Source organism: Solanum stenotomum, chromosome 11 (assembly GCF_019186545.1).
Source record: "Solanum stenotomum isolate F172 chromosome 11, ASM1918654v1, whole genome shotgun sequence".
NCBI lineage: Eukaryota > Viridiplantae > Streptophyta > Magnoliopsida > Solanales > Solanaceae > Solanum > Solanum stenotomum.
In genome coordinates, this window is record NC_064292.1 from 49,937,627 (window position 1) to 49,961,719 (window position 24,093).

Below are 24,093 nucleotides of genomic sequence, written 5' to 3' on the forward strand. Positions count from 1 at the left end.
TTTTTATTTAACTTGCGCACGAGTGTACCTTCTGGGCTTATGGGGGTCCAGTTAGGTGTAGTTAGCTTATAGATTACTTTAGTTAGTTCTTTGTACACTCGTGTGCATTTCATTGTTAGTTAGATTTTCGTTCTTGACTTCGGTTTGCGTATTCCTTCTTTTCATATTGCCTTTACTTTTCAAGTTCAGTCGGCCTATGATGCCTACTGGGTACCTGTTGTTTTGGTACTCATGCTACGCTCTGCATCTATTTCGTGATGCAGGTCCGGGCACTAGTAGCCAGCGTTGATCGAGCTTGGAGCAGACTGATCCGGAGACGGGAGTGAGCACACGACGTTTTGTACTATTTCAGTCTCCATCTGTATATATAGACTTGTCTTTTACCTTTCGAGACAGTCCATTCTCTGTTGTCCACTTTTGGGACTTGTACTCATTTTGTTAGTAGCTCTGTACCAGTGACTTCCAGGTTCTGGGAGGGATCTTTATTTGTATATATGTTTTTGGTTTGCTTCCGCCTGTTTATATTGTTATTTGCCCTCTCTTGTTTAGTTTCTACCCTCAGACCCATTACTTGTTGTTCTGGGTTACGGGGTGGCTTACCTACTGGTGGGTTATAGTAGGTGCCATCATGACTTGAGAAATCGGGTCGTGACAATGCTAAACTTTATTATAAAAAAAAATATTACCCGTTAAATTCAAAGTTTGTACTCCAACGACTTCATTGAACGGAATTTGTTTAATTTTTCAGAAATTAAAATTTTATAAAATGGTAGATTTTCAATTTTTTTATTTATTTTTAAATAGATCAATTTAATTATTCTATTCATTTTATTTTACGTAAAAAAATTTAGTAAATTAAATAAAATTTGCACTGATTAGCATATTCAAGTGCAAGTTCCAGTCATTAACAATAATTATATGCTTAATTTTATCCTCCATTAAATAAAACTAGGACTTATATCTTCTTTCTTCATTAATTTTATTTTGAATCGTTGACGTTATTAATCTTTTCATAAAAGTAGTTTGAAGAAAAAAGGGCGGGGATAGAGAAACAACTTACAAAATGGGTTAAGATTTAATTTCACGAAAATTTCTATTAATACAAACCTAAGCTATTTATATTTTAAAAATGGAAAAAAGACCAAACCTGATAAGTTTTTGAATAATTAAAGGACTAAAATCGGTAAGTTTATAGTTAAGGGACTAAAATTAGTAAGTATATAATTAAGAGACCAAAGCTGATAAGTTTTTGAATAGTTAAAGAACTAAATTCGTTAAGTGTATAGTTAAGAAACCATTTTAGACCTACTCTTATATTTAAGGGACTATTTATGTCATTTTCTCCCCAAATAACATCAACTTTCTTGATAATTTCATTTTAGTTGTAGGTATAATTTATACTTAAATTATAAAATATAATATATAATACTTCATCAATAACAACAAAATAATAGGATAAAAAATAATTAGTTATGCTTCAATTTTCTTTATTTATGGCTCTAATTTATTTCAATTTTATTTTATTTGAATTTATGAAGTTCTTTTTTTTAAGTTAAGGTTAGTGGGTCCAGGTCCCACTGACTATTTATTAACTAATCAAAACAAACTAACAACAAAAAAAAGTTCTGTACATAATGTTAGATAAATTAAAGTAAAAACAAAAGAAACAAAAGTGTAACAACACTTTTTTTTTTAAGAGCAACTTTCACATATGGCTAACACAAAAATTATATTTGTATGCTATAACTATAGTTTGCATAATTGCGCTCTATAACAAATTTTATGTTTGCTATGGCTATTTCGCTATACATATATACAAAAGAAGCTGCCTATTTCGCTATACATATATACAAAAGAAGCAATTGTATAATCTGTTTCGGTATACATATACAAAAGAATCAATTGCATAGTTTGTGTTTGTATAAAGCGAGAAAGAGAGAAAGACAAAAGAAAACTGGGCAGGGGAAGATCGTATTTGTATAATCATAAGTGTATAGGACGAAAATATATGCATTTGTAGTTATATTTATAATTTTCTTTTGCTTTATACAAACACAAACGCAATGTATACATTTGTGTTTGTATAAAGTGAGAGAGGTGAGTGAGAGTGGCGAGCGAGATCTGGGAGAGGGGAGAGAGGGGAATGAAAATTTATGTATATATACAATTTTCTCTCGCTTTATACAAACATAAACACATTTTATATATTTGTGTTTTTGTAAAAGCGAGAGAAGCGAGTGAGACTGCCCAGCGAGAACGAGAGTGGCGAGCGAGATTCACCAGGGAGAGAGGCAAAATAACAACAGTTTGATATGGGTTACAATTAAATCAAACTATGGTTATAGCATTTAATTTGATTAATAGTATGCTATTATATACAATTTTCTCTTTTTTTAATGACGGGTTAATTGGTAAATTGTTTGACCAAACTTCTAAAATAAGCTTATTTTGAAATGTGTTTTTCAATAACATAATTTTGATAAGAAGTAGTTTATGTTCGGTCAATAAAATTTTAAAAATACTTTTAAACAACAATTAGTGTTTGACCAAATATTTTAATAGTGTTTTTACGTAAATTTTTCTCAATTTAGAAAAAAATACTTATTTTTTAGTTTCTAAAAAAAAAGCTTCTGCTACTGTGGAAGCACTTATTTTCTCCCATAGTGGAATGACACTCACGAATTTAACTACGCTTTTATATCTTGTATTATATTCTTGATGATCTTGAAATGTTATGAAATAAGTTTTTAGTTTGACTAAGCATGGAATTGAAAAAAAAGAAGGAATAGAGAGTATTGAATGTGAGGTGTGTAGTCCTTTAAATCTTGTGTTACTTTTTTTAGGATAAACCAAAAAGAAAAAAGAGGTGCTTTGGGACGGCGGGAGTAGTTATTTTCTTGTGTAAGCTCTAGTGTGCCAGATTGCTTCCAAATAAGAGTGTTTGGTATATAGATGTTACTATCGCTCATCTACGTAACCTATTTTCTGGCTAGCTTCTTTATGGCAAGAGCGAACAACATGACTTCTTAAGGTTGTAAATTGTAATTATGAAAACGTATCATGTATTTTCTACAGAAACATTTCCAAATTCAGATTAATTATGACATTTTTAACTGTAGGGGCTTGCTGGCTTTTAGGCTGTTGAAAGTAAATGAGAGATTCAATTCCTTTTAACTAGGCTGATAATTAGTTTGATTAATAAATTAGTTGCATTGTGCTCATTTGTCAACAAATTAAACCCATCGATAATTGAACTGGACATGTGCAGCCCATGTCTTTAATATTATTAATTAAGTGAAACAATTTGATTTTCTTTGTTTTGTAATGTAAAGTTTGTTGGGTTGTGTTCTCATTTGTCAACATACCAATTGGAAATTCATCATCTTTTAATTAACAAATGATAAAGAGGTAAGTATCCTATTTCTTTGTTCCCCATTTAGAAAAAGTAAAATACCACTAACCTATTAATTTATTTTCTTAATATCATTTTAAAAATTACTTTTTCATTTAAAATCAACTCCATAATTGCACATCTTCATTTTCATAACTTATATTCTAATAATATTCATTAATTTTGTGTCTTTAACCCACACATTGTCCCCTCTTGGTTTCTTTTATCTTTCTTGTGAGCTTTCATCTTTTTTACTCACTTATTGACTCGAACCCATAACCTAGTCTTAGAATTAGAGTGGACAGTATTTACCATCCAAACCACACTCGCTTGTCCTTTATCCTTTTTTTTCGATCATCTATTATGCTTTTATTTAGCTTTAGTTTGGTTGGGAAAAAATGTGTTTCAGATGGAATGTAGGCCTATCTCTACCATTTGGATAAGAGCTGGTTTCTCATTTTAAGCAAGACTATGGGGCAGGTTGATCTTCAATTTTTGTGTTTTTTATCGTACAAAATTCCAGACGGTGATATTAACTTAAGTAACTCAAACGTCTTGACCTTTTATGATTATATAAATTTCAAAGAAAATTTGTACCGAAAGTTTATTATATTTGTCCGACTTGACATATCATGTCTTCATTATTCAATGTAAATTATTCAATTTTATAAGAGGGTCAGTTGGAATCCAATGTATATGAATAAGAAATCTAATGTTTGAAGATTCTTCAGGAAAACTACAAGAGTTTCTTTGTTTTTCATTAGAAATTTATTGCATTAGTACAACTTGCCATAGTATGTTTTTATTTTTCATTAGAAATTTATTGTATTAGGACAACTTGACAAATTATATCTTTATTTTTCATTTCTTTTTTCTCACTTTGCCTTAGTCAATCCACAGTTTTGCATCCATGAACCACAAGTTGTGTAGAAAATTGTCCAAAGAGTAAATCATTTGGACAAAACAACTTAGCCTAATAATAACAAAGCAGAGACATTAAATCTGCCCAGCAAACAAAGAGAAATGGCTTATTCTGCTCTTTCTTCACTTATGTATACATTGGAACAACTCGTCAAACCTAATCAATATTTCGTTTGTCAAAGTTCTACACAACAACATGTTCAATCTCTCTATCAAAATCTTTCTGATCTGCAACTTTTCCTTGACAATACGACAAAGGAGGAAGCCAAAGATATTGAAACTCTTAAGGCTATAGAAAAGAGGATCAGAGATGTAATGTACAAAGCAGAAGATAAAGTTGATTCAAGCCTAAGAAGCATCATTCTAGCAGATTGCACAGAGAGTAGAGAAGGGGCTTGTAAATTCTTCGAGGAGGAATTGGTAAAAGTGGAAAAAGATGTTGATTCTCTCATGCAAGAGGTGATGCAGATGGAGTTTAACAAGCATGGAAGAAGATCTGCAGAACTAGCAACAACTCCATCCTCACCAGAAAAAATCAAAATTGGAGAAAATACTATTATTGGGATGGAGGATGACTTCAACACCATACTTGATCGCTTAACTGCCCAAACAGATGAATTAACTGTCATATCAATTTTTGGTATGGGCGGTATAGGTAAGACAACTCTTGCCAGAAAAGTTTTTGGTGATTCATTTATTCGTTCTCAATTTGATAAACATACATGGGTCACTATCTCCCAAGAATACAATGAGAGACAAATGCTTCTTGAAGTTGCCTCTTCAATTACTACCAAAAGCAATCGAGAAATGAGTGACGATCAACTAATGGAGTTTGTGTACAGAGGTCTGAAGGGTAGGAGATTTCTAATTGTCATAGATGATATTTGGAGTACTGAGGCATGGGACCAAATGCAAAGAATATTTCCAAATGATGACAATAGAAGCCGAATTCTATTAACCACTCGGCTCAAGTATGTTGCTGATTATGTCAATTTCCCTGATTATCCGCCTCATAGTAAGTCCTTTCTAAGTCTTGATGATAGTTGGAATCTATTCACCGAGAAAGTATTCAAAAAAGATCCATGTCCTCATCTACTAGAAGAAATAGGGAAGCATATTGTACAACAATGTCGAGGATTACCTCTTTCGGTTGTTGTCGTTGCTGGACTTCTTGGAAAAATGGACCCAACACATGATAATTGGAAGAAGGTTGAGGAAAATCTGAACTCATTCTTTGGTACGGTATCCGAACAATGCCAATCAATTCTTTCTTTGAGCTACAGTTACTTGCCCCAATATTTGAGGGCTTGTTTTCTCTACATTGGAGGTTTTCCTGAAGATATGGAGATTGGTGTTTCCAAGTTGATTAGGTTATGGATTGCTGAGCAATTCATAAAGGCAAGAAGCAATAAAAGGTTAGAAGTGGTGGGAGAGGAGTATCTAGAAGAGTTAATTGATAGAAGTCTAATTTTGGCTGATAGATTAACGGCTAGGGGAAGGAGGAGAAGTTGCAAAATTCATGATCTTCTTCGCCAACTATGCCTAAGAGAAGCTCATAGTGAAAATGTTGTGCATACCATGAATTGGAAGGTCCCCATGTCTTTAGAAGCCTTATTTGATCAACGGCGAGTGATCCTTCTATCTAAGCTTCAAGGGACCCAAGTTTTTCCTACAATGAATAGAAGTGCTATAACCCGCACCTTTATTTCAATGGAGTCTTTTAGTACATATTTTCCAAAAGGGATTTACTCCATTGTTTCACAGTTGAAGTTGCTTAAGGTGCTTGATGTATTATCAATTGAATACGATTTCTCTTGGGTAATACCTCAACTTGTACATTTGAGATATGTTGCTGCAACTATTATGGAAGATGTTTCACTAGTCAATTTGAGAAATCTACAGACCATAATTCTTGAAGGTTATTATGGCAGTACAGAGTTGAGGCAACCACTTGATATCTGGACATTGTCAGAGATAAGATATGTGGATATTCGAGGGACACTATATATATCTAATCCTCTTGTGGCAGAAAATAGTAGTATTGGAAAACAAGCTTTGTTTCTCAATAACTTGCAAACACTTTGTCTCGATAGCTCTCCTTTTGTTGCAGAAATCATAAGAAGAACTCCCAATCTGAAAAAGCTAAAGATTTCAGTTAATCGTCATACCATTCTTGATTCTGCCAATCTTCTAAAGAAACTGGAGACACTATACCTAGCAGGACAGGTGATTTTCTCTGGGAATATTTTGCCTTCTAATCTCAAGAAGTTGTCATTAGCATATACTTGGATAGCATGGGAAGATATGAATTTGCTGGCTAATTTGCCCAATCTTGAGGTGTTCACAGGGTATTCTGCATTTCATGGAACAGAGTGGAAACTAAATGAAGATGTTGTGTTTCGCAAATTAAAATATCTATTACTGTGGGAGTGCCTAAATCTGCAAAGGTGGGAAGCAGGTAGTGATAATTTTCCTATGCTTGAGAAACTATTACTGCGTATGTTGGTTGAACTCGAAGAGATTCCCCCGAGTGTTGGAGAAATAATGACACTAAAATTGATCCAAATAGACCGATGCAGCTCTGGTGTAGAGATCAGTGCAAATAAAATTCAAGAAGAGCAACAAAGCTGGGGAAATTATGAGCTTCACGTTGAAATTATTGAGTATGTTAAAATTCCATCATTGATTATTAGCCAATTCTTATTAATATGTTCGTATCGATCTTTGTTGAGTTAATTTTCCCTGATGAGTTGCTTGGTTCCTTTTGTTCAGCAATCAATCAACATTGAAACAACTATTAGAACTATTTGAAAATGAAAGTCTTAACTCCGAAGAAATATGCCAAATTGCTGACGATATCCGTTCAATTTAGGCAAAATTCATTTACTGCCTGCATACAGATCTTTCATCAAGCGCTTTGGGTATGATATTTATTATGTTTGTATTTCTCTTTTAGCAAAAACTTCATATATTTATACAAGTTTCTGTGTGTACTTGTGTACACCGAAAGTTGGAGGGCATAAATATGAAAAGAGGTTAAGTTAAAGTGCATATTTATGTATTATGCTGAAAATTAATCACTCCAACTTCCAGTATGACATCTAGGCACCTCAACTCATCTCCATTGTGTCAGTTGAACACTCCAACTTACAAAATTATCAACTACGCAATACCAAAGTTTTGTGTCACGTTCACGCAGTTGAGTGTCCACACAACACAATGGGGACTAGTTGGAGGGTTTAGTTGTCAATTAAGACCTAGTTGAGTTATCTAAATGTGCACTCTCCAAGTTACGTTTATTTACTTGTCAGCTGACACCAAGTTTGAGTGTTTGTTTATGCATGTATTATGTCAATATAACATTGCTTCAAACTTCATATTAATAAGTCAGTTTGTCTCGTAAATGTTTTTCTTGTGTGATTACTTCTATTCTTATTCTGATAAGTTAATGTATTTTCATGGAATAGGCCCATGGTCTAGAGCGGTAAGATCCCCCGAAAGTGTATCAGGTACTTAGCTGAAGATCTTGAACGCATGCTTGGTGAATTTTTCGAGGGTGAGACGTTGAATGAGCCAAAACGATGAACCTCTGACTAAAAAAGCTAGCTGCATTCTGCACTATTTCTCTGCTGATACACGACATAGTTCTTTTGCCAACATTGATGGCTTTGGTTAGAGGTGGAGGTGTTTCACCAACTGAGCAAGCCTCACTCGCCTTGCCAAATATATATATATATATATATATATATATATATAATGTTTAGTCGTATAGTTTATTACTATTTTTGAATGGTTTTCAAACATTTTTTGCAGCTGGGATAAGAACCATTTATGGAATAGGGAGACAGTAAAGGTACCACTTGTTGGGCGCGTGATGGAGGTATCTCGTAGAGCTTTGATGCTTTTCACACATCCTCTAATGGGGTTTGGAAAAGATCCCTCCATGTAAATTGCAGTGCACTATTTATAAGTGTTTGAGGATGTAATTTTTTTTTTCACTCTGATTAAATATGTCGAAGTAAAGTTACTTATTGATCCTCCATTTATAGAGTGATAGATTCATCTCGTCAAATGTCAAGAATTGAATGGCAAGGCAAAATTCTTACGAGTTCTTCTCACGATTTTTGTGCAGTTGAAGCATGCAGACAATGCAAACACACTTTGCACTATCTTTTTATTAATATGAAGAAATTAATATATATGAAGGTATATGTATTAGTAAAGTTGGTTATGCTTAGATTATTGCTTATTCATTATTTAGATTAATATATTCAAGACAATTTTGTCTTTAATCATGCATGTTTATTCATGTACTAGTTTTTGGACACGTGTGTTGCACGTGTGTCCATGTAAATTTTTATTACGATTATAATTCTATGAAAACGGGCATGTATTAAGCATAAAACACAATAATTTCAAATAAATCTTTAAGATACGACTATCAAAATTTCATATAAATTTAAAATTAAAGAAGTCTAATAGAGAGAAAGCACACACAAAAAGAAAAAAAAATACAACATACACATTCTTTAATCATAACAATATAGATGGAAAAAGAAATATAGAAACAATACATAATTTTTTGAGTTTTTGTAGACATCTTCTCCCATAACCAATGAAAATTCAAGAGTTTTCTTTATCAAGTTAAATTAAAGCATGAATCAAATAGTATAATAGTGATATAAGTGTTTCAATACTTTAACAATGGAATGAAAAGGATAACCTTGGATAGTGGTCTCATTAAAAACAAGAAAGATGTATTTATAGAGATAAAAATAAAGGAATATCAAAAGATATCTTAATGCTTGAAATAAAATATTTGGAGGTTATGAATATGAAAAAGATGAGAGTTATGGATATTAAGAGTAACAATTGAATAGGTAATTAGATATGAGTCATGCAGGTGAATATTTAAATCAAATAAGGAAAATAATAATAAATAAATTTCAAATATCAAATTTTCTTTATTCATTTAAAGTACAATACTTTAGCTACATAAATTATAATTATGAAAAAAGTTATAGGAAGAGGAAGAGTTGAGTAATATAGGCAAAAATTTTTGGAATTATTAATTTAAGCTAAATATAATGATTATTATTATATAGATATAGATTATACATGATAAACACTATTATTAAATTAGATATTTAATTAGAAATTAATTCAATGAATTCAAAAGGCCATTACACATTTATATATTTTAAAAAATAATACAATTAAATATTTAAATAATTAAATATTTTATATAGATATAATTTATAGCAGGGGTAAAAACGTAATTCAACTTTTAACTTTTAAAAACGTAATGCAAATTGGTACAAAAATACCCTTCATCTATCTTTCAGGCCTAAAATGCCCTTGACGTCAACCTTTGGGCTATATTTTTTACCCTCATCTTTAACAGCCTAAATTCATTTATGACGTGTCACTATTATTTATAAAATAAGTTCAGGGGTAACAGGACCTTAGTATAGTATAAGTGTGTCTCTGAGATTTCGGGCATAGGTTGGGGGTACTTATGCATTTTCCCTAAAAATTAATTAAACTAATTAAAAAAACAATAGCCCACCCATAAACTTACCCAAATACTCTAACTCAACCTTCATCCCCAAATCTTTTAGGATAGTGACACGTCATTAATGAATTTAGGTTGTTAAAGATGAGGGCCAAATAGAGCTCAAAGGTTGACGTCAAGGGCATTTTAGTCCCGATAGGTAGAAGAAGGGTATTTTTGTACCAATTCGCATAATTGAAGGGTATTTTAGGCCCTTTTCCGTATATGATATATGATGATATATGATTGATAACTTTGATATTACTAATAATATGTGTCGATATTAGTTATACACTCTATAATACTGAATAAAATGTATTGGTTATAAAAGAAAAAAGGATGGGCTAGATTGGTTTTATATAAAAATATTTTTTAAAAAAGATAAAAATAAAATAAAATCGAGTGACAGGGTCAGTTTTGCCTCGGATTTTTTGGACGGAGGCAGTCCCTGTTTTTTCTTCAAGATGAAAGGTCAGGTATATATGGACCATTTTCAAGCACACATTCCTTATCCTCTTCAGTGTGCAAAAGGATAAAGACATAAAGCTCTTCAGTGTGCAAAAGGATAAAGACATAAAGCAGAAAAGAAAAAAGGTTAATTAATTGGACAAAACCTCTTGGCCTAATAATAACAAAGGTACTGAAGCAGATATATACTAAATCTGCATTTAGAAATGGCTTATGCTGCTCTTTCTTCACTTATGTATACATTGGAACAACTATTCAAACCTAACCAATCTTTTGTTTGTCAAAGTTCTACACAACAACATCTTCAATCTCTTTATCAAACTCTCTCTGCTATTCAAGTTTTCCTTGGCAATACAACGACAAAGGATACTGAAATTCTTAAGGTATGTAATTCACTAGTATAATTGTCTAAATCTTACTAATTTTTTTTATATATTTTTTAAGAATAATTAATTTATCTGAGTTTCAATTTCAAGGTTATAGAGAAGAGGATTACTATTAGAGATAGTAGATTAGTAGTTGTTTCTATTTCATAAAATGACATAGTTTTGTTTGTTCTTATCCATTATACTATACAGTTGTCATTGTATTTGCATTCTCCTCTCATGTTAAGACACGTGGATACTCTAAGTGCTATATATAGCACCCACTGTAATACTCATAAATGAATAAGAAAGGATATTCTTCTGCTGCCATATTTGTTTCTGTGTCCACTTTAATTAGACTAAAAATCACAAATGTAGTATACAAAGCAGAAGATAGAGTTGATTCAACTCTAAGAAGGATCATTCTAGCAGATCGAGAGGACAAGTGGCAAAAGGCTTGCACATCCTTTTATGAAGAATTGTTGAAAGTGGAACAACAAGTTTATTTTCTCAACAGAGAGGTGATGTTGATCGAGTTTAACAGCCATGGAAGCAAATCTGCAGAATTAGCAACAACTACCTCCTCGCCGGAAAAAAGTACTATCGAGGAAAATACTATTATTGGGATGGAGGATGAATTCAACACTATATTTAATCGCCTCATTGCCCCAACAGACAAGTTAGTGGTTATATCAATTGTTGGTATGGGCGGTATAGGTAAGACAACTCTTGCTAGAAAAGTTTATGATAATTCCTATATTCGTTCTCGATTTGATAAACATGCATGGGTCACTGTCTCTGAAGAATACAATAAGAGACAAATGCTTCTTGAAGTTGTTTCTTCAATTACTGGAAGCAACCAAGAAATGAGCAATGACAAACTAATGGAGATTGTGTATAGAGGTCTCAAGGGTAGGAGATTTCTAATTGTCATAGATGATATTTGGAGTACTGAGGCTTGGGACCAAATGCAAAGAATATTTCCCAAAGATGACAAAAAAAGGCGAATTCTATTAACCACTCGGCTCAAGTATGTTGCTAATTATGTCAACTGCCCTGATTTTCCACCTCATACAGTAAGTCTTTTCTAAGTCTAGAAGATAGTTGGAATCTATTCACCAAAAAATTATTCTAAAAAGATCACTGTCCTCCTCTTCTAGAAGAAATAGGGAAGCATACTGTACAACAATGTCAAGGATTACCTCTCTCGGTGGTTGTCGTTGCTGGACTTCTTGGAAAAATGGACCCTACACATGATAATTGGAAGAAGGTTGAGGAAAATCTGAAGTCATTCTTTGGTACGGTGTCCAAACGGTGCCAATCAATTCTTTCTCTGAGCTACAATTACTTGCCCCAATATTTGAAGGCTTGCTTTCTCTATGTTGGAGTTTTTCCAGAAGACAGAGAGATAGATGTTTCCAAGTTGATTAGACTATGGATTGCTGAGCAATTCATAAAGGCAAGAAGCAATAAAAGGTTAGAAGTGGTTGCACTCATCTAGAAGACTTAATTGATAGAAGTCTAATTTTGACCCGTAAACAAAGGGCTAATAGAAGGATGAGAACTTGCAAAATTCATGATCTTCTTCGCCAACTATGCCTAAGTGAAACTCAAACTGAAAATGTTGTGCATGTCATGAATGGGAATGTTCCCATGTTCTTAAAATCCATAGATGATCAATGGCGAGTGATCCTTCTGTCTGAACTTCAAGATAATCAAATTTATCCTCCAATGCATAGCAATGGTATAACTCTCACCTGTATTTCATTGCAATTTTTTTATTACACCTTTCCAGAAGGGATTTATTCCATTGTTTCAGAGTTCAAGTTGCTTAAGGTGTTGGACGTATTAACATTTTGGTTAGATTTCTCTAGTGTAATATCTGAGCTTGTACATTTGAGATATGTTGCTGCAAGAATTGAGGAAGGTGTTTCACTAGACAAATTGAGAAATCTACAGACCATAATTTTTAAGAGTGCTGGAAAGACAGAGTTGGAGCAGCCTCTAGATATCTGGAGAATGTCAGATATAAGGCATTTGGATATTGGTTCGCCACTATATATATGTAATCCTCTTGAGGCAGAAAATGAGAGTATTGGAGAGCAACCTTTGTTTCTGAATAACTTGCAAAAACTTTATCCCTATAACTCTCCTTTTGTTGTGGAAATCATAAGAAGAACTCCCAATCTAAAAAGGTTAAAGATTTTAAATGATTCTGAGCATCCTGACTGGCCTGCAATAGTTGATTCTCTAATTGTTCTAGAGAAGCTGGAGACGCTACACATAAATCTAAAGACCATTGGCCTGAACATGTTCTCTGGAGATATTTTGCCTATTAAAATCAAGAAATTAAGTCCTAATATCAAGAAATTGAGATTAATTGGCACTTGTATACCATGGGAAGTTGTGAAATTGCTCGCTAATTTACCCAATCTTGATGTGCTCAAGGGCAATAATGCATTCACTGGAACATATTGGAAAGTAGATGAAGATGTTGTGTTTCACAAATTAAAATATCTACGAATTGTTGGCGTAGGTCTGGAAAGGTGGGAAGCAGCTGGTAGTGATAATTTTCCGATGCTTGAGCAACTATTTCTGGGTTGGTTGGATGAACTGAAGGAGATTCCCGAGAGTATTGGAGATATACTGACACTAAAATTGATCCAAATAGAGCAATGCACCTCTGCTTTAGAGAATAGTGCTAAGAGAATTCAAGAAGAGCAAGAGAGCTTGGGAAATTATGAGCTTCAAGTTCGAATTACTCCAAAGGTATCTTCATTTCCATCTTTCATTATTATCTTCTTCCTATTTTGTTGAGTTAATATTCCCTGATGAGTTGCTTGGTTCCTTTTGTTCAGAATCAACATTTAAACAAGGCATAATACATATATTGGACTCTAAACTTCGCTTCAAATTTTAACTTTGACCTCCAACTTTCAAAATGCACAAACAAACACTTTAACTATCCAACTTTTAAATAAACACGCGATTTTTGCAGCCAAAGAGCGTGAAATGCAAACGCTCCAACGTGTATTAGTGAGCCACTCAATGGCTGCCAACTAATTAAATATTTTACACGTCGATTTTAGAACTAAAAAAAAATCAAAATTAATTTTAATTTATATACAAGAATCAAAATTAATTCCTCCTAATCTTTTTGTCACGCCCCGAGTCTACACCCTGGGCGGGACCGGCACTCGGAGACCATTGCTGGCCCCAAGCGAACCCTTGGCCTGACTTTCTTAACTCAACGGAAACCTAACTCAACAGAATAACTCCATGCAAAGCAAAGTCATAAGACAACTTAACTAATACAAATCTGGCCAACAAGGCACCTCGGGTCTCAAAATAGAATATCTACATATATATACACAAAAGAGAGACTTAAACTAACTGACTATCTGTCTATTAAGCCTCTAAAGTACTGAGATGGATGTTGGGACAGACCCCACAACATCCTAATAAAACAAAACTAAGAATACAAAACAACTGAGTCCTCCGGAAAGCAAGGAGGCTCACCACTGACTCTGAACTGCTCAGCTGGATCAACGATGTGCAGGATGCTGATCCGGGGTACCTGTATCTGCATCGTCATAAGATACAGGCCAACTGACATTAGTACATGGAATGTACGAGTATGTGAGCTGGAAACTAAGCAACAAAGGCTAGAAGGAAATCTGGAAGAAACTGAAATAGCTTACCTGGCTCAACTCAACTCGACCTGACTAATATCTTTCAATATAAGGCAAATTTTAAAACAAGTGCGATATAAAGAAAGACTGTTTAAAACATGCTATAAACTCTGTGTGTATACAAAGATACAATAAGCCTGAAATGTATATAGAAATACAATGAACTGATGTATATAAAAATACAATAATTGCTGTGTATGAAAATACAATAACTGCTGGGTATGAAAATACAATAATTGTTGTGTATGAAAACACAATAACTGCTGTGTATGAAAATACAATAACTGCTGTGTATGAAAATACAATAACTGATGTGGGAGTTTCTCTAACCGACAACCATCACATGAGAGCTATAGTGATGATACAGCGATCGACCTCACGCTGCCAGAGCATCTTATACCCGGCCAAAGGTATAAGACCTGAACTGCCAAATGGATCCACTAGTCTATCTGGAAAAGGATTCATCTAAAAAGTATGATCCTTTTCTACCCATGGTGGCTAACATGGCTCTATGGGGGCTGTGGGTTCTTTGAACGCTCCCCCAATTCGGTGCTCGATACTACTTCCAAAAATGTACTGGCTCTTATGTTTTTAAAACATATGTCTTCCTGCTGATATGAGATAATTACTTAAAAACTAGCCCGAAGGCTCTTTTGGAAATCTCAGTTTCCAACCTTGTTTAAATGTAAAAACATTTCTTTAAAACTTCCTTGGGAATACATAGTTCCCTAATAACTTTGAGAAATGAACTCAACTTGGAACTCTTGACCCTTTACTCTTTACTTGACTTGCAACTTGAGCCTTAGAATGAAGTGAAAACTATCAATAAAGATTCTTGAACAACTTTGAAAACTTACTTGAACTAACTTCTTAACTTTGCTTGACTTGACTCTAACTTCCCTTAACTTTGATCCTAACTCGCCTTGAATTGGATTATGGATTCAAGACATATAATCGCATGTTTATAGATGAGTTCGGGAGGCTTAAAAACACTTTGGGGTGTTGGAAACAACTAGGGAACATAGGTATAACACCTAGGAACATGCATGAGAAAGCATGGAAAGAATAGGAAAACTTGGCACTCTGAGAGGCGCGGAGCGCCAGACCATAAACTTCAGAGAGGGACTGCTGGCGTACTGAGAGGTGCGCCGCCCCAAGTGGAAAACCTCAGAGCCCCTTTTGGGGCGCGCTGGCAGGCGCGACGCGCCGACCCCTTGCCCAGAAAACTCGACTTTTCTCCCTCTTTTCTTCAACTCTAAACCACCCTAACTTCAAGGGTTCCAATCCCAACCACTAAGGATCATAAATTCCTTCAACATACAATAGATTATAACTCAAATACACAGCCCAATCATGTCCCACAACCAACAATAACTTCAACAACACAACTAACAACATCAACAACATCAAACCAACAACTTCAACAACATACCCAATCTTTTCTCAATAACAATGAGTTGGGTGGGTGGGGGAAAGGATCAACCCACACTAAGAGCTCACATACCTTGAAAGGGATCACCCCCGACGATTTCCACGACGGAACCTTGACGGAACTAGTTGATCTCCTCTTTCTTCTCTTCTTCTTCCCCTTCTTCTCTTCTTCTTCTCAGGCCCTAGATTTTACTCTTTTAAAATGGGAGAAATGATCCATATATCAGCCCTATACAACAATATAATCCCAAAAGAATTGGCTAGGGAAAAGACCAAAATGCCCTTAAAATTTCCGGACGGATTCCCTGCCAACTGCCCAACTTTCAATGGCCATAATTCCCTCATACGAACTCAGAATTGAGCAAACTCAGTGGCGTTGGAAAGATCATTCCACAAGCTTCACAACCATAACTGGAACTACTCCTAAACCATCCTGAGCTAGGAGTTACGATTGCTCAAAGTTGGCCAAAAACTCACTGATTTCCACACTTAGCCAAATTTTCCAGATTTTTAAATTTTTCCAAAAATGACTATTTCCAATTTCCAAGCTTTTCCATAGTTATTTCAAATTGCCGGATGTTGCACTTTTCCTTTTCTTCATCATGTTTTTTTTATCCTCTTTTGTAATCCCGAAATAGCAATTCTAGCATGTTCAGTATAATCAAGTTCAAACCACCTAAAAACTTGCATCCAACCTGTTTAAGAAGAACAAATTCACTATCAAAATTGAATCTTGAGAACTAAAATTTAAACAAAAAAAAGATGTCTTAAATGGAACCATACCCGACCATCTTCACATTCAAGAAACCAACGACCTGAATTGTTTGCAGACCAAGAAATCTTCATTATGGCTCTTTTTCCACAATGACAAAAAAAATTAGAAGCCATTTGCACTAAATATAAGCAGAAATCGTTCTAAAGAGATGAAAAAATCTTGGTTTGAAAGAGGAGGAAAAAAATGAGATTTCGATTTGGAAATATAAAGATATATATAAAAGGGATTCATTAAGGGTAGAGTTGTCAATTCAGCATTTTTTTTTACTGTTGTGGGCCTCGAAAATTACTCCTAACGCGTGCAAAATAAGTGCACATCACGCGTTTTGCCAGCTAGGACTCGCGTGTTTATTTATTAAAAAGTTTGATAGTTAAAGTGTTTGTTTGTGCACTATGAAAGTTGGAGGTCAAAGTTAAAATTTGAAGCCAAGTTTAGGGTCCAATATATGTATTATGCCTTTAAACAACTATTCCAAGAATTTGAAAATGGAAACTCAAATTCTCAACTTGCTGCTGTCACAATGCGCATAATGCAGGCTCTTCAAACCAATTTGGATGGGAAATCTAAGCAGTATAAGGATCCATCTTTGACTAACTTGTTCCTTATGAACAATATTCACTACATGGTCAGATCTGTTCGCAGGTTTGTTGCATAGACTGTATATAAGCCACCATAGTATATGTTTGCTTGGAAATTGGTGCTTATAATCTGTTCCTTGTAGGTCTGAAAGCCAAGGATTTATTGGGTGATGATTGGGTTCAAAGACACCGGAGAGTTGTATAGCAACATGCTAAACAATATAAAAGAATTGCTTGGGCAAAGGTATTGATTTTCTTGCCTCTCCCTCTCCATTACTTCTTATCTCAAAGAGAAGAAACAAGGAAGAAAATAGACACACTGCAAAATTTATAATGCTATATAAAGATGAAGTTAAGTTGGTGATAATACCATGAGTGATCAGTAATCTTGGCATGATGATGTGCCAGTATTATCGTCGTGATTTTTCTTGAATTTGCTGCTCCATTTGTGATATCCAAACTGATCATTTCACTCCATGACTTTGAGTTACTTTATATTTTATGTAATTTTATCTGTGGTTAGAACTCAGTCTGTGTGAGTGTGCTTACATTCCCGGTCCCAAGCATGTATAAAGGAGGGTTGTGGTAGACTAAGTTGGTCAGACTCTTCATTTTCGGTGCTGCACCCGTGTTGATACGACGTGTGTGTGGGAAACGTATCCGATCTAGTCAACCGATTTTGGGTACTTTGACCAAATTTGACGAGAAATTCTGGACATAATTATCGCATAATTCAAGTTTTATAACTCTATTTTAGATATTTGAATTATTTTTTAGCCGAGTCCCCGCACCCAAATCCATACTTGGATCCGTATCCCTGAATTTTAAAATTTAGATCATGAAGGATCCAACCTCTAGATCCACAACCGTATTGGACACCCACTCCAGTGTCCGAGCAACTTAAGTGGTAGGCTGACAAGCCTGCATAAGGCTTGCCAACATGATAACTCCATATAATACAGATGAATAAGTGGGGATTGATATAGCTGACCCCAACTTGTTTGGAATCCCAACCTATGCGTTCTTTCTTTGAATTCATATTTCCAAAAATATGACTTCAACAAAGGGAATACTACTAAATATTACAGGTAACTAATGCTTCTCAATATTCAATTTGAGGATCTTCATCAAAGACAAAGTCAATGGACAGTCCCAGACACCGAGCTACGAGAGTCATTGAGGCTTGCAGTCGCTGAAGTCTTACTGCCCACATACAGATCTTTCATCAAGCGCTTCGGGTATGACATATTTATTGATTATGCTTGTATTTCTCTTTTTGAACAATGGTTTTACCCGAAATCTTAACATGGAATCACAACAGAATTATCAATCAATTGACAGTTAACAAACTTCAATATGTAATTAATAGCATCCAATATAGGCATAATACATAAACAAACACTCAAACTAGCATGGTCTCAACTTACAAATAAACACTCCAACTTCAAGTATGCACATCTAGGTACTTCAGCTCGTCTCCATCGTGTTGTTAGTTGAACACTCCAACTTACAAAATGATCATCTAGGCACCACCAAAATTTTTAGTCATTTTCACATTGGGTATTCACATGACACAATGGGGTCGAGTTGGAGTGTTTAGTTGCTAAAATTAAGACCAAGTTGAGGTGTCTAGATGTGCACTCTCAAAGTTGATCGGAGTGTTTACTTGCCATCTGAGATCAAGTTTAATGTTTGTTTATGTATTATGCCAATATAACATTGCTTCAAACTTCATAGTAAGTCAGTTTTTCTTGTATGATTACTTGTATTCTTATTCTGATAATTCAATGTATTTTCTGGAATAGGCCCATGGTTGAGAGCGGTAAGAACCCCAAAAGTATATCAGGTACTCGGCTGAAGATCTTGAACGTATGCTTGGTGAATTTTTCGAGGCTAAGACGTTGAATGAGCCAAAACGATGAACCTCTGACTAAAAAAGCTAGCTGCATTCCACACTTTTTATGTGCTGATACACGACATAGTTCTTTCGCCAACATTGATGGCTTTGTTAATACATAGTTCTTTCGCCAACGTTGATGGCTTTGTTAAAGTTTATCACGTGTAGGATTTGAAGGTTGCAACAAAAGTTTGAGTAAATAAAAAGTGACAAAAGTATATAGGATATGAGAACAGTAAAATGCAGTGCTTTCTTTAATTTTTTCTTATACTTCCAAGTTTTTAACATGACATCTTAAGTTTGTATAGAAAAATATCATTCTTATTCCATCATATACACATTTTATATATATATACTAGTCATGGACACGTGTGAGCCATGTTAAGTTGTATCATTCTTGTTGCTGCCCCAATCATTATGTGCTACCGGCCTCACTGCCTAAGAGTTATAATTAGTAAAATGACATCTTTTAGTAGTTATTCCTACTACAACCCATAAAATAGGATAAGAGGAGTAGTATAACCAAAGTACATGTTTGAGTTCTCTATTTCATTTGATTTCGTGTAGTTTTTCTTGAACAATTCTATTCGGGTCCATTACGAAAGCAAAAAAAAAGATTACATGTTTTTAATTTAAAAAGAAAGAGAATTATTGTGATATTCAACATCATAAAAGTTATAAGAGACATGGTGAATATAATATTAAGCCAATTATTATTAAATATTAATAATAAAGTAGAAATAAAGCAATTCACATTATATTAGAGTAGTAAAGCAATCTACTATAAAGGAAAAAAGTAATTAACCATTACATTATTCATAATCTCACAAGTATAAATTTCAAAATGGTAGGGAATTAGTAGAAAATATGGGAACAAATAACCTGAGCGTTGTAGTTGTCGTCGAGAATTGACAGAGAGAAGAGAAAACTGATAAAATGATGGAAGTGATTTAACACTTTGCCACTTTGGTGTTGACTTTTATAAAGTATTGTATAATATATGTAAATGATATGCGTAAATGTTAATATAATTAAGAACTTCTTGACCACATTTTCTACTTTATAGAAAAATAACAGAGAATCGAAAAATGCTTGTAACACACTATTATCATTGCAACAACAAAAATAACTTTCAAGTGAAAATCGTAGACGAACTATAAAGTAATAATGAATCTATTAGATAAAAACTTACAAAATATTTCCATCAACTCATGGAATTAAATAGAAAGAGAACTATAATATCATCATCATTGTTGGTAATTTCTCTAATTTAATTTCAACATGTGATACGGAATTCTTTGAAGATGGAAAAAGATTTAAAAACTACCACAATGTAATTGAAATGAACTCAGAGACCACTATATATAGTTAGATTAAAAGTTGAGTGGTCAAGTAGAGAGTTGGAAAGGACAGAAATAAATAGCAAATTAGATATAATTTATACTTATAATGGTATATGTACTTCTAGTACCGGTTGACAAAATGATACAAAGAGATCTCATTGAATTTGTGAAGAAAAATGAGGAGGGGGGCCAGGGAGGATTTACCAGAGAAGCCGTTTTTTTATTTATTCAATGCTAAGCTCCCTTACCAGCTTTATTCTATATCTTTTCTTCTTTGAGTCATTAAAGTTGTTTACTCTAACCAATTAAATTGAATCTCTTCCTCTCTTTATTTAAGATATAATTATTGTATATAGTGAAAGATGTAATTCAATTCCAAAATCTCCTCCTCTTCCCTTATTTAAGGCTCATAAATCATATTGTAATCATTTTGATTAGGAAAATCATTTCGAAAATTGAGATTTTATTGAAATACGGATGAAAGTTAAAAAAATCTGGAAAAAAGAAAATAAAAACATATATAGATGCTGAGCTTTGGAGGTGTGATATCACCATTTTCATTTCCAAACTATACAGTTATATATAGATTTTCTAAACTAAATTTTGAGTAAAATTAGAATTGCACGGTTAGTAATTTTTTTAAAAAAACAAATAAATAGAATGAAGTTGAAGCAAAGAGATATAGAGCCGTTAATTAGTTTTTAATGAAATGATAATGATGAGAAAAGTTTTTGGGTATAAATGAATTAATGATGTGCCAAACTATATTTATAATTTTTTAGTTTATAAAGAGTAAAAATACACTTACCCACTTTTATTATTATTATTATTACTATTATTACTATTATAATAATATTAATATAATTACTATTTAATGTTTAATTAATTAGATATAATAATAACAATATATATGTAGGAATTAATCTAAGAAAATTCAAAAGTCATTACTATTTTAATTAAACTTATTATAACATTTTAATTTATAGGAGGGTAAAACAGTAATTCAACTTTTGACTTGAGTTCTTCTCACTTATAATATAATAATATGATATATATATCACGGCCCTAATTTATTTCAATTATTTTTTATTTTATTTGAATTTATAAACTTGGAATTGTTTTAGCCTATACTTTTTATAGTGTGTAATAATATTTATATTTGAATGTACTACAATTTTAAAAATGAGTTTTCAAATTTGAAAAAAACCTTAAATTAAATTTGAATATTTCGTTGTCAAACATTGATTTAAATCAAAACATCGCTTTCTTATTCATGTTTTTATTTTTATTTTAAAATGGATTAAAAAATTATATAAATTCTATTAATTAGGTGTACGAGGATGCCAAGATACATTAATATGTAACAGGAGGGACTCCTGATACCATTCCTAAAAGCGAAGGAGAAGTAGAGAGGAGAAAGAAAAGAGAGAATTTGATAAATTTCTGATATCCCCCTCTGAATGTGATTACATCGTTTTAATAGTACTCCTTACAGACAACGGATAGTACTACAGCTGTCCTATTCCTAACAGAAGGAGGGACTACAATGCAAATAACCACAAACTATTCTTAAGGGACTAAACTGTAAGACGGGACTAAAATACGTAAATACTTAGAGGACCTAAAGTAAAATAAGAAAACTTCTAATTTAATAGTCACAACAGCTTTTGTGACATAATAGTGCAGATACAAGTAAATTTCACTGGGCTTTATTCTCACATCTTGATCTAGCTAATAGTTGTCCCAAAGGACCATATTGTTGTACTCAAAAGTCTTTACAAGGTGGTACTGTAAAATTGAGAAATTATGGTTAATGGAAGTAAAACTTTAGTTACCAATTATATATATTAGAGGAGGATTTATTTTTACCAAACTTTTAAAATTAGCTTATTTAAAAAGTATTTTTTAAAAGTACTAGCTTATTTAAAAGTATTTTTTAAAAGAAAGTATTTTTGGTAAGAAACAGTCAACTTTTTTCAAAGTGCTTCTCATACATTGTGTGGTTATTTATGTCAACAAACCCATCAATTGCTTAATTAAAGATAATGATAGTAAAAGCTTAGTCCACTACACCTTATCTCACAATTATAAAATATAAAAGAGATACCCCATTGAGCATCTCGTATTTAAAGTAGTATTAATTAAGTGAAATAATTTGATTTTCTTGCTGTGTAATGTAGAGTGTATTAGATTGTGTTCTCATCTCTTTTAATTAAACAAATGATAAAAAGGTAAGTACACTATATGTCTTTAGAAAAAGGTAGAGAAGAAAAAGTAAATCATTTGGACTAAACCTCTTAGCCTAATAATAATAAAGCAGAGAGACTAAATCTGCAAATTAAAGGCTCTATGTTTTAGTTATTCTGTCTATCGAACTCTTTCTGCCCTGCAAGAGAAATGGCTTATGCTGCTCTTTCTTCACTTATGTATACACTGAACCAACCCTTGAATCCTAATCAATCTTTGGTTTGTCGATGCTGTACACAACAACATCTCGAATCTCTCTGTCAAAATCTTTCTTCTCTGCAAGATTTCCTCGACGATACTACCACAAAGGATATTGAAACTCTTGAGGTATATATGTAATTCATTAAATCTTACTGATGTTATATATATTCTTTTTAATAATAATTAATTTATCGATTTTCAATTTCAAGGTTATAGAAAAGAGGATCAGAAATGTAGTTTACAAAGCAGAAGATAGAATTGATTCAAGTCTAAGAAGCATCATTCTAGAAGATCGCGAGGACAAGCGGCAAAAGGCATGTACATCCTTTTATGAAGAATTGTTGAAAGTGGAACAACAAGTTTTTTTTCTCAACAAAGAGGTGATGTTGCTTGAGTTTAACAACCATGGAAGCAAATCTGCAGAATTAGCAAGAATTTCCTCCTCACTAGAAAAAAGTACAATTGAGGAAAATAGTATTTTTGGGATGGAGGATGACTTCAACACCATACTTGATCGCGTCACTACCCAAACGGACGAGTTAACTGTCATACCAATTTTTGGTATGGGCGGTTGTAACATCCGACAATTTAAAATGAATATGAAGAAGCTTGAAATTTGGAAATAGTCATTTTTTGGAAAAATTTAAAATCTGGAAATTTGGCAGTCCAGAATCTGGAAAATTTGGCTAAGTTCAAAAATCTGGAAATTTGGCTAAGTGTGGAAATCAGTGATTTTTTGGCCAACTTTGAGCAGTCGTAACTCCTAGTTCAGGATGATTTAGGAGTATTTCCAGTTATGGTTTCGAAGCTTGTGGAACGATCTTTCCAACGCCACCGAGTTTGCTCGATTCCGAGTTCATATGAGCGAGTTATGATCTTTGAAAGTTGGGCAGTTAACAGGGAGTCCGTTCCGGAAATTTAAGGGCATTTTAGTCTTTTCACAAATCATTTCTTTTGAGCTTATATTGTTGTATTAGGCTGATCTTTGGATCATTTTGTCCCATTTTGAAAGAGAAAGAGTTAGGGTTCAAGAGAAGAAGAAGAGAAGAAGGAGAAGAAGAAGAGAAGAAAGAGGAGATCAACAAGATTTGTCAAGATCATTGTGGATTTTCGTCGGGGGTGATCCCTATCAAGGTATGTGAGTCTTTAGTGTGGGTTTATCCTTTCCCCCCACATACCAAGCTCGTTTTTATGATTTGAGAAGAGATTGGATTTGTTGTTGAAGTTGTT

General features: G+C 33.4%; 1 protein-coding gene across 11 annotated transcripts in view; it reads left to right on the plus strand.

Moving 5' to 3' along the window:
- Nucleotides 1-24,093, plus strand: part of LOC125845341 (putative late blight resistance protein homolog R1A-10) — a 700,072-nt gene that overhangs the window by 517,355 nt on the left and 158,624 nt on the right. For 2 of the 11 annotated variants that reach the window (XR_007444263.1, XR_007444266.1), the window contains exons 3-6: nucleotides 5,640-6,975; nucleotides 7,085-7,233; nucleotides 7,780-7,868; nucleotides 8,126-8,196. The exons of 5 other annotated variants lie outside the window; for them this stretch is intronic. Coding sequence is in view for 1 of the 6 variants with exons in the window: in XM_049524836.1 (XP_049380793.1) it covers nucleotides 4,415-6,975; nucleotides 7,085-7,184 (2,661 nt within the window). In the remaining 5 variants the exon portion in view is untranslated. Of the gene's footprint in view, nucleotides 1-4,414; nucleotides 6,976-7,084; nucleotides 7,234-7,779; nucleotides 8,028-8,125; nucleotides 8,197-24,093 lie in introns of those variants that run through there. 4 more of the 11 variants (XR_007444265.1, XR_007444264.1, XR_007444262.1 and 1 more) reach the window with 4 other exon arrangements.